Source organism: Pleurodeles waltl, chromosome 1_2 (genome assembly GCF_031143425.1).
Source record: "Pleurodeles waltl isolate 20211129_DDA chromosome 1_2, aPleWal1.hap1.20221129, whole genome shotgun sequence".
Lineage (NCBI taxonomy): Eukaryota > Metazoa > Chordata > Amphibia > Caudata > Salamandridae > Pleurodeles > Pleurodeles waltl.
Window position 1 is genome coordinate 334,984,399 of NC_090437.1, and position 14,679 is coordinate 334,999,077.

The 14,679-nt window shown below is 41.9% G+C and overlaps 1 protein-coding gene across 1 annotated transcript in view; it reads right to left on the reverse strand.

Moving 5' to 3' along the window:
- Window positions 1-729: 729 nt before the first annotated feature.
- ACER2 (alkaline ceramidase 2) overlaps window positions 730-14,679 on the reverse strand; it is a 105,605-nt gene continuing 91,655 nt past the window's right edge. The window contains exon 6 of the mRNA XM_069239259.1: window positions 730-5,370. Coding sequence (XP_069095360.1) covers window positions 5,184-5,370 — 187 coding nt within the window. The 3' untranslated portion in view covers window positions 730-5,183. The remainder of the gene's footprint in view (window positions 5,371-14,679) is intronic.

The window sequence follows — 14,679 nt, forward strand, 5'->3', positions numbered from 1 at the left end:
ACTCCATTCAAATGTTTCTCTGAATATCTTAGTAATACTAGGAATACCCTCATCCCTCACACCACCAGGTCTAACACCATTGTATCCACCAACTCCCCAGCTCCTAAACAACTATTGCAAGTCATATGTACCGCTGATCCATCATTCGTGGTCACAATCACCTATATGTGCAGGAGAAATCAAGCGACGGATGATGAGCGTTTTTTTGTTTCTGGTTTCATCAAACCGTCAATGTCCTGTCCCTCCCTTTAATTAAATGACTTATAACAACAAACGGTGGTTGTGCAGGAGCTATGCCATTGGGCGGTGAGTAACTTACCAACAGCAGCTCTAATGGTGATGATCTTCAAGGAGAAGCAGGTGGTAAATATGTTTGTATTAAGGGTACATATCCAATATAAATCAGGCCTACTGTTTGTGCCTGCTGGTCCTTTTCAGCCATCGAACTGTACGTGACAGAAGAGATTTAGAGCCGCATTACGACCTTGGCAGAGGGGATTACTCTGTCACAAACGTGACGGATATCTGTCCGCCGTATTACAAGTTTTATAGGATATAATGCAACTTTTAATACGGCGGGTGGGATATCCGTCACGTTTGTGACAGAGTAATCCCTTCTGCCAAGGTCCTAATCAGACCCTAAATGTCTACTTTTGTGCTCAGACTCTAAATACCTTCCTCAAACTTACTTTTTTCGTACTGTTAAAAAATTAAGACGACTGCAAGGAGTAACTGCAAATACAAATATTTTATTATTTTGATGCAGCTTCACAGCATTGCACATAATACGTTAATAAGGTGTACACACAAAGGTGGCCATGTACCCTCTGAGATTTTTGACAGTTATGTAACCACACATAAAAAAGTGTTCCATTATACAGTGTTACTACAAAATAGACAGGGAACAATAAAATGTTCTATGTCTTTTACATGCTAATGAGGCAACAAACAACTCTCTCCAACTTTAAATGGCAACAACCAAAAAAGATTAATGTTGAATAATTATACTGAATAAACCGAATACTAAAATGGTATAATTGGGTGTCATAATGTACCAAGGTTCACTTTTCTTGGTGTTGGACTTTATAAAAGGTTTGTTTGTTACAACATCAAGGTCAAGTATATTGATGTTCACCTGTACAGACGCGCCAAGAGCAACTCTAGCATATTATCAGGGTAAGTATATATTGGGGAGTGCAAATTTACTATTCATAACTTCACATTCTGTGTCCTAGAAATATTTTGATTGTTCACCCTGGGGGGCAATATTTAAACTTCAATACTGTGGTCACCACTGTAAGTCTGGTTGTGCATGTCGCTTCCAATGCCTGGCTTTTAGCTTCTAAAAAGTGTACTAATATTGAATCTTGTACATGGAGGTCTGCGCCGTGTTTTCCCCCCTCAAGCAGTTATTCTGCCCTCCTTTAATGCAAGACCATAATGATTTAAACACATTTTCCGTCCAAGTTTAGTTATCAATATTATAAGCAAATACATCAAAATTGCTTCTTATTGCCAAGTCAGTTTATAGAAGAATTCTGTATAGTGTTGGTAAGGATGACTTTCATTTGAAAGACAAAATGAGTACCAAGGTAAAATATTACATAAAGCTTTGATAGCACAAGGGTCCTGGCTTCAGATGGATTTCCAATTACCGAACCATATGACTAAGAGGGTTTTGAAATTTTTTTAAAGTACTGACATTATATCATTCTCAAGTGAAATAATGTGTTGCAGACTTCGTGGTTGATATCTGGCTCATTTTAGTATATTATCACAAAGCAGCAACGTTAAAAGCAGTAAGCCGATGGTGGATCATAGCAGAATAAAAACCCATCCAGGTTAAAAGTCTGCAGTGTGCCGTTCAAAGTTTATGCGTAGCAACTTGTTTGCACTCATTTTGCAAAAAGACATCAGTGTGAAGCCGGATATGGGGCCAAGACTCATTTCGCATTGTTGTATTAAACCATGAATCCCGACAGTTCATCATATGATGCACTGAATACGCTGTATGTGCACAAACTGTATGAAGCCTTGCAAGGAATGCATGTTTGGTCATTTCTCGTTTGTGCATATGCTAGACCTCACAAGTATCCAGGGCCTCTGGAACTTTGCGATTATGCAGCTGCAGCGTTTTCTGCATAATAATTAACTTGCTGCTCTTTCCTCGATACCCACCACCAGTTGCATAATTTGTAGATTTCAAAACAAAAAGGAAAATTGTTTCTAACTAAAACAGGTCAAAAGTTACTAAAAACGGACCACCCATGGTGCCAAGCAGTGGCTGACCCTTTGCAAATTTTAACTAGTCTAATTTCAGCTGCTGATTACTGTATTCAAGGACTAAAATGATACTAAACAAATGAAACATTTTACCAGACAGAATTAATGTGTGTTAAATTGACAAAATGATACTGCCACAGCTTGTGCTGCAAGATGCCACAAATTTACCTTCTCCCACACCATAATTTGGTTGACCCTTCTGCATAATTTGGTCACATTATTATTTGGTCCACCATTCATGCATAGTACTAGTGGCCCTGTATATAACTTACAAAACATCCCTGGTACCTGGGGATTCTGTGTGGTTGCTTTGTACACGCACAGTTTGCTCTTTTTAGAGATGCATGACCATGTCCATTGGCACAGCACTTATGCCTTTCAATTTAAGTGTTGCTTTGTTACCTCAATGAATGTCTTGATATCGTTATCAAGGCCACTGCTTGATTCCCTCAAGACACTGTCTATGTGCATGATTAAAAATCCCAAAGACTGTACCTCGTAATTGGCCCAGTTAATCCGGAGAAGTCCATGTTCAGACCTGGAATTCGCCTAAACCTCAATGCCGATTTCTTTTATGTCCATTATACAATCTACTCTGCCTCATCCAATTCAACTGAGAGTTACAGTCATAGCTGCATCTACCCGAACCAACTAGTCTCTTTTCAGCTCTCTCTTGGTAGGCTAATGTGTAGATAAACAAAAAATAATAAATGTCTTACTAAACTCTTCCAGGTCCCAACTATCACTCTCAATGCAACTATCGCTCTCCTTCATTAACCATCTTTACAACCTCCTCTATTACTGACTGACTTTATGCTTGTCTTTGATCATGTACAGTGCTCTGCTGCCTTTTGCTAAGGTTTGCTTTATAGAATACCACATACATACATTTGAGACGTGGTAGTGTGAACAGCAGCAACAGAAGACTGGATGTAAGTAATGCAGAATCCACACTGGTAGCTAAATAAAGCAATTTTATGGCTCTGCATAACAGAAGAAAATGTCCTCCTTCTCCCCAGTTGCTACTGTACTTATCTATACCTAGATCTATGTAAAAATCTACACACACCATGCAACTAGCCATTCATCTAGTACCCCCATTACTATTTAAAGTGCTTTGCTGCTCCCTGTGGTCAGTTCCGTGTGACAAAATTCTCCCAATTAATATCAGAAATATATGTTAATACCCTCAGTATCAATGTTATTTTGTTACCAGAAATTTCTAGCTTTCAAAAGGATCAAAGACTAATTTTGTGGACAGCATACGATTCCTTGTACTTTTTAGCCCATTTGTTGGTGTCACCCCGTTTGAACTAAAACTCACATAAAAAACTAATTCTAAATATTCAATAGCTTGCATTTGGGATCTGAAAACCCAACCTACACTAGATGAGGCAAGATTAAAGTGATGGAGGGTTTCTGCGGTTTGTGAGATATTTCTGGAAACACACTGCACTTTTTAAAAAGACAAGAGTAAATCTCACTTGTTGCATGTTGGTGCTTTAGCAAGGAAGAATTAAGCTTTCCAGCTCAATCTGTAACTACTTCCGTTTTTGAGCAAACACTGCCCGGTACATTGGTACAGAAACATACAATTATGGGTAACTTACACTTTTGAGTAGGTTTACACTTTTGAGTAAGCTTACTACTTTTCCGTATTTGCAAACTGCACTTTTTAGTGAGTTACACTTTAGTAGTAACTTACACTTTTGTAGTAAGCCCAGCACTACCCATGTCCAACCACTGGTACTGCAACACACTCCCACAGAAAATAATGGAGGTAGGGACTTACTACAAAAGTGTGTGGCTACCAATGTGTACGTTACTACAAAAGTGCAGTTTGTGAATAGGACTTTACAGTACGTTTTGTAGTACTACTGTAATATTACAAAATATACTACAAAATGCCGTTGGTGAATCAGGCCCACAATGTGCACAAAATTCTGTAACCACCACACTTGCATACCAGAATTGCTCACTCTTCCACTAAACATGAAGTATAAGGAATACCATACACTAAAATTCATACAAAGAAACAAGATGTAGAAATTACAACAAGTCTCAAACCCAGGACAAACTTTCACGCAGTACATCAGAGTGACCCTACACTTTATTCCAGCAGGGGAGAGTTGATTTGTCATGATGTGTGACGGTTCGCAGTCTTTAATCCAATCGCAGGTTGTGCACTGCAACAGTAGTGACCATTACCGCTTGTCGACCAGGCCAACTGAGCTGTTGGTAGAAGAAATGTATTTGCTTTTAGTCTACAGTGACACCAATGTACTTGGAATCCCGATGTCAAACAAAGGTGTGGCAATTTAGAGCAATCACAGAGGGATTTTGCACGCAAAGAACTCGCCAGGAGCTCCATCAAAAAGGCTAGGGCAAAGGGAAAAAAAACATATAGCATACTACGCTGTACCCAAATTAAAATAAATACATAAATAAGTAAGCCAGAAGTTCCCAGTCACAGACACCAAATGTTCCTCGGCTCAGAGAGTGAAGCCTGCACCCTCTGCACATGGGTCTAGATCTGCAGGACTACTGTGCAAAGAGTTTGACAGCACCAGTCGATGATAGTTTACTTTCTCCTAGGTAAGACAAATTGTCTCAGATACACATGAGCAACCATCTCCATGGCTACATATAAAATCATAGTTTAAAAACGTTTTGAATAGAGCACTTGGTTGTGCTCCAGAACACTGTTTGCATGTGCATACAAATCATCTATTTTGCTGGTAACCGATAAGTACAGAAAGAAGCACTGCTTCTTTGGACTTAGAATTTATCTCAACAGTAATTTGTACGAGTCTGAAAAATAAATTAGGAGCCCAGTAAAGTTATGCATTGAATGATAGACCAGTCTTGTAGAGAAGATGAGCTGGAAACAGAGGAGTACTTCAAGCCATCTTTAGTGGTGATTTCTCATCGGCGCACAGGAGGGTGACGTAAGGCACGCCAATAAAAGCCCACTTTTCACTGGGCCAGAACTTGACAACAGGACCTTGTTCTGGGATCTCAGAGGCAGCGTCAAAATAAGCAAAGCAGACAACGCCAAGGTAAGCTGCGAGGCAAATGAAGAGGTGCCTAAAGGAAAAGAACAACAGGTCAAAAGAGTCACATTAACAGTTCTCCTTCCACCCTGTCAGTAAATTATCAGTTTTGAGATTTCCCTCATTTATGCATGCAGTGACACGGGTGGTGTAACTTTAGCAGTGGCCATTTTTCCCAAGGTACCCCGCCTTAATACAGAGCTTACAGATCATAGGAACAAAAACATGTGTGTTCACTGGCCGGATTAGTAGGAATCACTCACTACAGAGGCCCTTGTAATTTTACCCATTGTCTCCTGTAATCAACCACCTTCCTGGGGCACTGAGTTCCATGAGAGGACAGAAAAGACTGACCATGAGGCTTTTCAACCTCCCACTAAAGAAATGGCCACTGTCTTCCGCTTCACAGTCTCTTCAAGGAACATACAATATCAAGGCCATTAAGGCACATGCAGCGAATCCTTTGATGGTCTCTGCTTTTGTACTGATTTTTTTGCAACAGGTTACATTTAGAAAACCATAGAGCCAATTATGGAGAAGGTCTGTCTTCTAAAACGAAACCTTTGTTCCTGAAATCAAACTGTGAAAGGGCCAGTACGTGATGAGATTAGGAATTAACAGCGAGGTAAACTGGTTTACTACACATTGTTGTGACGTTTGCTGATCTGGCCCAGGTGTTTTTAGATATGCATTTCCATGATGATAATAAATATTGTTATACATCTGCCTCAACAGTTTTAGCCTTTTGTTAATGTGGCAGACGACAGGTGCTACCAGTTATGTGGAATAACATTCTAACGGCTGTTGTTCTACGGATTATTAATAAGGGTGTTTACTAGAAATTTTCCCAGTGTTAAACGTTGTCTAGTGTTGCTAAACAATCTATGGCTTCATCTTTAATTAATCCAGAAAAACCACTAGTTGACATGGATTTTTGCTGCCTAATCTCTAGAGCTGGGAAAATAAGCTTGTTGAGTCTATGTCAATGCGTTTACTTCCATAAATGACTTACACTGAGCATCTAATTTTAGTTGACCTTAAACATCTACATGTTATGTGAAAATTAATCTGTCTTTACTCTTCTTTTGTCTTCTATCTTAGTCAAATAGTAACAAGCCAGAGTCGTCTGATAGCTGTGGACCAAAGAAATTGATTAGTTACCAGTAACAAGCATTTTGCAGCTTGAAGGTCCTCCAGAATCGCATGCTGTGCATTATTTCTCCATCCGTTGGTTGGGTCCGGAAACTTTGTAAAATTCTAAAACTCTTTCCTTCAGGCCATAGATCATAGGCAGCATCGAGAAGACTCACTGTGACATCAAGCATAAGACCACAGGGAGGTACGAGGGTCACATGTGAAGCTAGAGGAGTTACAAGTTACAAAACTATTGTTACAAGTAACCAATTTGTTTTGCAACATGAATCTCCTTTAGATTTACATACTATGCATCGTTTATATAGGGGTATTAAGTATAAGTGGAAGATGGAAGTGAAGTCTGGGTGGATGCAAATAGTTGCTTAAGCATACTTTGAACCACTTGGTCCTGCCTCTTTGATTGTATTTTTACTGCAACAGTGTTTGGTAAGTAAGGGGATTGATGACCATGTGGCTGCTGTGCTCCTGTAGCCCACTTTTCCTTGCAAGTTATGCCTTTGGCCTTTTACCTGTCACAGCGTAGTATAACTTTATAGTTTAGACGATCCATCTCGCTGTTGTTCCCATGCATGTAGGTAGTCCCTTTGCAGCACAAAATACAAAAAAGTTCTTATCTTCTTATTGCATTAGTCTCATGTAAATAATACATGTCTGCTTTCCTAACATCTACACTCTCATTAGAAGTTAGGCGGAATAGAACAAAGGCCCTCATTACAACCCTGGCGGTCGGTGGAGAAGTGGCGGTAATACCGCAAACAGGCGGGCAGTAAAAAAAATGAAATTACAAGCATGTCGGTGACCGGCATGCAAAAACGCCACTTCTCCACTGCGACCGCCAGGGTGGTAACGAACGCTGGGCTGGAGACTTCAGTCTCCAGCCCAGCGGCCGTCACTACACCGCCGGCGGTATCATGACCCCGCATACCGCCATGGATTTCGTGGGGTTCTGTACCGCCACGAAATCCATGGCGGTAGTCATTATCAGTGCCAGGGAATATGTTCCCTGGCACTGATAGGGATCTCCCCCATCCGTCTCTCCAGAGTCCTCCCCCCAAACCCAAGACCCCCCTACCACCCTCAAAGGTGGTAGGACCCCCCTCCCCACATCCCCCCTACATTGACACACACTCCCTCACACAACTACACATACATGCACTCATACACACAGACATACACACAGACATACACACAGACATACATGCACATTTTCCATACACACAACACACCCCTGCATGCATACACGCACTCACACACCCCCTCTACACACTCACATGCACACCCCCATGCACGCCCACAACACACAACACCCCCTAAACCCCTCCACTAACGGATGATTACCTTACCTGGTCCGGTGATACTCCAGGAGGGAACGGGATCCTTGAGGGCTGCTCCGCTGCCAGCTCCCCGTCACCAGAACACCGCCACGCCGAATCATGGGACGGGATTCGGTGGGCGGTGTTCTGGTGATGTGGCGGTGGAGCAGTCTCCACTTCACCGCCGACCGCCAGTATGGCTGCTGGCGGCTCTCCGTCCGGAAAAGGGCGGAGGGCTGCCAGCAGTCCTAATACGCTGTGCAGAAAACCACCTGCACTGGTGGTCTTCAGCACGGCGGTACCTCGGCGATCTTGCAAAAAGACCGCCGAGGTCCAAATAAGGGCCAATGTGTTTACTGTACGTAGTAAATTCTTTTACCCTGGGTGAGGTATTTACCACATATGGTGAACTTCTCCTATTCCATTTTTAACTAGCAAATGAGGCTTAACATGTGGAATCAGTACAGGTTTGCCTTTTTCATAGGTCTTTTCCACCAATACATTTTGGCAGGAGAAATAATTGGACTATTTCTCCTCAAGTATGTGATTTAGAGGGCTAAATGCATAAGGAATTGACACACTTTAGTCAAACTCAGTTCTGCTCATGCTGCCATCGTTTGGAAGTCCAGAAGGTTAGGTTGGACTGCCAGACTGCCAAGGTCCCAAAAAGGCCGCCAAGTCGACTGTCTCCCACCTGGTGTACTGCATTGTTTCTGCTACCCTAGTGGCGCTATTCCTGACAGCGGTGGATCAGTGGGGGGCGAGATCAGAAATACAAGGTATATGCAGGTGTGTACATTTTGACCAAAAGGTACACAAATGCATGACGTGTAAAAATACTTTGTGCATGTCCCATTCCATTCCTGAAGACTGGGCCATATATGCCCAGTCCAGTCAATAGCAGAAAAAGGCAAATCGTACTTACCTACTTTTTTTGGATTTAGGTAGGGGTGAATTTGATCCTGTAGAGGGGGGGCCTGGGTGAAGGGGCCTACGTCAGACTGAAGGGAAAAGAAGGAAATGGGGGAGCTAGCGCCCCATTTCCTTCGGTTCCGCCGTTTTGAAGCAGGTGGTCTCCCCGCCACAGTCGGCTCGATAGAAAGGCACACTGTAATGTGAACTGTGGTACCCTTGTCTATGTACTGCCCTGTGGCAGCTGCTTTTACCCACCCGCCATCACAGTGGTCCGCGGATGGTTGGCGGTGTCAGCAGGACTCCGGCGGTCTCTAGTTCAGCAAACCTCCAACATTGTAATTCGGCTGGCGGACCGCCTACTAAGCAGTTGGGGATTCAGACACTGCAATGTCATCAGTGATAAGACCACTAAACTCGTAATCAGGTGCTTAGTTATTCCTGTTGTGATATAAACTCATCACTTGAAGAAATCACTCTGCACATATTACATCACTCATGACATGTTCTATTTCATCATTGATAACATCAATGCAACATATGAAATTGCATCAATTATGACAACTGTGCATGGCGGGTGTGAGTGGTAAAGGGAGGTAAAGTTAATTTTAGGATATAGGATGGGTAGTGGTAAAGGAAGATGGGTAATTTTAGGGATGAGGGGTGTGTAGAAGTAAAGGAAGGCATGAGAAAGGTTGGGAGTGAATTAAAAACAGAGGTACTCTCTGGAGGGCCCTCTAAAAAATAATTAAATATAAATATTAGGGGTTATGTGTGGGTAGTGGTAAGGGGAGGTATTGGTATGGGTAATTTTTGTGTTAGAAAGTTTAGCAGTAGAGAACTTATTGAGAGACTCGAGGATGGATTGCAGAATACCTGTCTGCACAGCATTTTTGAAGTCTAGTTGTGACCGATTTCAGCTTCATCTGGTGTTAGAAATTAGGACTTTGTTTTAGATCAATTAGATGGAAGTTTGCCACATCACTTATTTTGCCACTTTAGTTACTTTGCTTATGTAAGATAATGAGAGATCCAAACCAATTCTGAGTGAAGTTACAAATGGCAAGAAAGATGGTGAGAATTTTGCCATGATCAGTTGCTTTAACACATCCCGATTTAAGCTCTTCTGGATTTTGTAAACAGAACAAACTCAGCTTTGAGGATTTACAGTCAGGACATCTTTAACCATGAAGCACTGTAATTTAGAAGCACAGAGTAAATGGTGGAGATGTCAAGCAATGAGGAGTTTTTTTTTCTAGTAAATAGGATTGTAATTCACAGGTTTCATCTCATGTTCCTTCATATATTTCAACTAGAGATTCCATATACAAGTTGAAGAGTTGTGGACAATAAAGAGGCTTGTGGCAACCTGAAGGGGATGGTAGTTGGCTCAGAGATATTATCTTCAATTTTCCACTTTGAGATTGGTTTTATAGGAAGGAGGAAAGCCAGCTCAGAACTTATTCTCAAATTTCATTTTTTTTATTTTTTAAGAGGGAGGAGAGTAGACATTTATGGTTGCCAGTGTGAGATCTAGTAGAACCAGGAGGCAGGTGTCACCCCCATTCAACAACCTGTGAACTTCATCCAGAATTTCTTTTGATATAGTCTCTATGCTATACCCTGCTTGGACGCAAGATCCATTAGAAGAAATGTTGCACTGTTATGTAGACAGTTGTGTTAAACAACGTTTTTCCATTGTCTTGGCCAACAATGGCAGGCTGGATAATGGACAATAGTTGGACAGAGAGACTGGATTTTTTAGTGGTGGGGTGATGTGACCACATTTCAGCGTATCTGGTATGTTACAATGTTCGAGGGATGGATTATTCATATCTCGCAAGCATAAACAAATGGGGAGGGGAGTTTTTATGATGGTTCATAGTAAGATAGGTAGATGTCTCTATAGCAGGAGGATGGTTTTAGGTTTTTAACAATTGGTGGTAACAATTTAGTATTTGAAATCTTGTGAGAGTAACCACTGTGTCTGATGGTTAGGATTCTGTTGTTGGTATAATCTATGAATTATTTGCTTTTGTTCATTGTCCTGCTGGGAATGGATCTGGTGATCAGAAAGGTGTTGGAATGAATGAACAGAAACTGTAGTCTGAATGGGTTTGTACACTGATCCACTGCAACAGTAGGAAATTGGCTTTGGCCACAGAGATTGATTGCCTATATTTTTTGCTCACAGATTTGAGTTTAGTGAGAAGTAGTGATGATTTGAACAGACTTCCACCCTTCTGATGCAGTTTAGGTCATTTCAGTACCAGGGTTGGGAAGGTTTCTGACAAAGTTGTTTTCGTATCAATTGAGTGACAGTGTCCACAGTGAACAGGTCTCAAAAAGTCATAAAAATGTTACCAGACTTGCAGGGCTAGTGACTTAAATAATCTACTCGACCCATCTGTAATGCTCTTGACCCATAAACTGGTTTCACATGATGTAATCCTAGGAAAATATTTTAATTTACTAAGACACCATTTTCTTATGATATATGATATCACCTTTAAATATGTCAGTGTAGCATGTCTGCTGTACAAAAAAAACTTGTTAAATAGGCTATATGTTTGCTCCATATATAATACAAATCTAGCCACATATAGGATACCCATGACCACCGACTTGCCTCTTAGTTCATTAACAGTATTGTCATTGGGGCGGGGAAAGAATGTTTCTCTAATCATGGTTCAAAACTATCACCTTTAATGTAACTAAAGAATGAAGTGGTAGTTTACTGTCATTTATAATGGTCACATTTTATAATAAAATAGCCACAGAATTCCCAAGTGGCATGCGGTTTTACTGCTAAAACTATGTACTGTACAAACAGTAATGTATGGAAATAGAATTTCTGCAAATATTTGTATTTTGGACATCACCAAATAAAGTGTTCTGATTTGTCTAGCTCCTATTTAAATTATTGTATCACACTTCTGAATTACAAAATTGTGCATTTGTAATTCCTGATATATTTTGAAATGTTTGTACTATTTATTTGCACCATATTTAAATGTTGTATTTTAGAAAATAAACTGACATCCTACATCTTTTTGTTTCACAATGATTGTCAGACAGCTCACTTTACAAAATCCTCTAACTGTAGTAAGAGAAAGAAACAGTAAACATTTTCAGGATAAAAAAAAGACGAACTGATATCTGACCTCTGTCCTTGAACAGACAGCAAATGTGTCAAGATGAAACAAGATTTAAAGGGATCTGTATTACTCATTCCTTTTCTTAATGATCAGAAACCTGTTCCTTTCCAGTTCAAGTTCACTCACCAGAATGGACTAGTAGGTCCTAGAAATAGCTCCACCTAATAAAATCTCACGCCCATAGCGAGTAGATTTTTCTAGGCCCGGTGAAGAAGCAATATTTTCACAAAATTCTCCCATGAAGTTTATAGTAGCCATGTGTAGGTGGAGATGCAGCTTTTGAGTGATATGTACTTCTAGGACACCCACAGTAACATTTTTGATACCCCATTTACATTCTTTTTGTGGTTAACATGTTTTACTGTGTAGTGGGATGGCAAGCAATATTTGAGCAAAAGTCGAAAAGGGGAATGATTAGACCAGTCTACCTCGATCTTGGAACTGCTTTGTGAGCGAGTAGGGAGGAGTGTTGATAAAAGACATCTAGACGTAATGGGGGTTGAGATAATTAGAAGATTTTTTACTGTAATTAAAAGTTTTAAAGTAGTGCCAGGTGATTGCTTGGGGTGGGGATCCTACCTCATGTGGAAGGATCAATTTTGAGGCATCGCTTTAAGTGATCATTATGTAGGAGTTGTGTCATTCCTTTTTTAAAAGCATGATTTTAGGATGGTAAAATTGTAGGCTCAGAAGTAAAGTTGTCCCCAGTTCTGGGAGCTGCTTTTGTCAATGCTTACCTTGGTGTTTTTGTGTTTGTTTGATTCGTTTATGAATTTTGAAAGTGGGGTTTTTCTTTGGTTTTCGAGCCTCTCTGCTCCCCAGAATCATGGACAGCCATTCTGGGTTTTTGTTATGTATAGCTTTATAAATGATGCTGTCAGTTTTCAAAACGTAGACATTTTCTATAGGAACCGCATCGATCTGAGGACAGGAGTGAAGTGTTCATATTTTGGGGTTTTATCAATTTGTAAAGTTAAGGCTGCAGCTTGAGAAGTTCCAGGTCCTTTTAGTTTGAATTCTGTCAAGAATCATGGGAAATGGTGAAAGCAACTCTGGGTCAGGCTTAAAATAAAATGTTTTCAATGAACGTATCCTCTGACCTTTAATATGGAAATATGCACTCAAAAACGTATGTTTAGTAACCCCTGGTATGGAAAATCATCTCGTAACAGTGTACACTAATCTCGGAAGACCCAATCTAGGATTATTGGTTACCTGTAGGACTTCTTTCTAAGGCAAATAAATAAACTCACCATACAAGGTCAGTGCTCTGGTGTTTAACAAACATATCACTATCAGGGAAATCAGTATTGTGACTTCTTACATTTTAGGTCTTGCCTAACACAATGCATGTACTCTCTCTTGTGAGACATGATACCTTACAGCAGTTTTAGAACCCAAACATTGCTTCCCATTGGTCGGCTTTACAGTCATTCTAATTTCCTTCCTTTATATTTGTCACCTTCAGTAGACTTTTCATCCTCTTCTTGTGTTTGTGCATCCCCTGGAGCAAGGTCCCACTATACCTGTCCTTTCACTGCTTCCTTTTCAGGCACTATGTTATTCTTTTTGTTTAAGTACTATACGAAAGTGCATCACTGTCTCTCTCGAGTACTTTTCCCTCTTCTGTGTTCCTCTTTCTTGGTGTCCCTCAGTTGCTGTTCTTGCTTCCTCTTCGCCCACCTTCCCTTGCAGTTTTTTCTTTCCCCCCACCCCTTGTTCCTTTTCTACTGCCACCCAACCTGTCCAACCTCCACTGGCCATTTGCATCCCTAGCCCATCCTGCCACCCTCCGCTATTTGTTTGCTTCCCCACTCCAGCCTGCCCATGTGCTTCTCTGGCACTGCTCGCCCACACTCTTGGCCATGCGCCACACCCACCTTTGAATGTATTCTTCCCTAATTCCCCACCCGCCCTCCATTGCCTGTGTGCTCCAACAGCCCCTCCCTCACCCTTTGTTGTCAACTTGCTCTCCCAGCTCCTACTGCCCACCTTCCATTGTCAGTTTTCTTCCCCAGTATCTCCTGCTCATCCTCTATAGTCCGTTAACTGCCCCAGACCCCCCCACCCACTCTTCATTGTAAGCTTGCTGCCCCACCCCTTCTCACCCACCCGCCGCTGTCAGCTTGCTGCCCCCGTAACCTCCCACCCACCCTCGATTGTCAGCATGCTGTTTCATCCCCTCCGGCCCAACCTCTGCTGTCTGTGCGCTCCTCTGGTCTTCTGCCCACTTACCCTCCACTGTCTGTGAGCTCCCTCATATCCTCCCACCCACACTTAATTGTTAGCATGCTGCCCTAGTCCCTCCACTCTTCATTGATAGCTTGCAGCCCAGCCTACCGCCCATCCTCTGTTGTCAGCTTGCTACCCCATCATCTTCCACCCAATCTCCATTGTCAGTTAACCTTCCCGATCTCCATCCGCTAACCCTCCATTGTCAGCTTGTTGCCCCACTCTCCCCTGATCCCTCTTTGTCTGTGTGACCCACAATTTCTCACCCTCCGTTGTCTGTCTGTCCCCAGTCACTCCTGCCCACCCTTGTAGTGAGCTTGCTCTCCTAGTCCCTCCTCTCCACTCTTCATTGTCAGTTTGCTTCCTCAGCCCCAACCTACCCACTCTCTATAGTCAGTTTGTTGCCCCAGCCCGTCCCACCAACACTCCATTGTTAGCCTGCTGACCCATCCCTTCCAGCCCCCCTCCACGCTCCTTATACTCCTCCATTCTTCCACCTGCTCCCCTCCATTGTCTGTGTGCTCCCTCATACCCTCCCACCCACCTACCATTGTTAGCTTGCTGCCCCAAGCC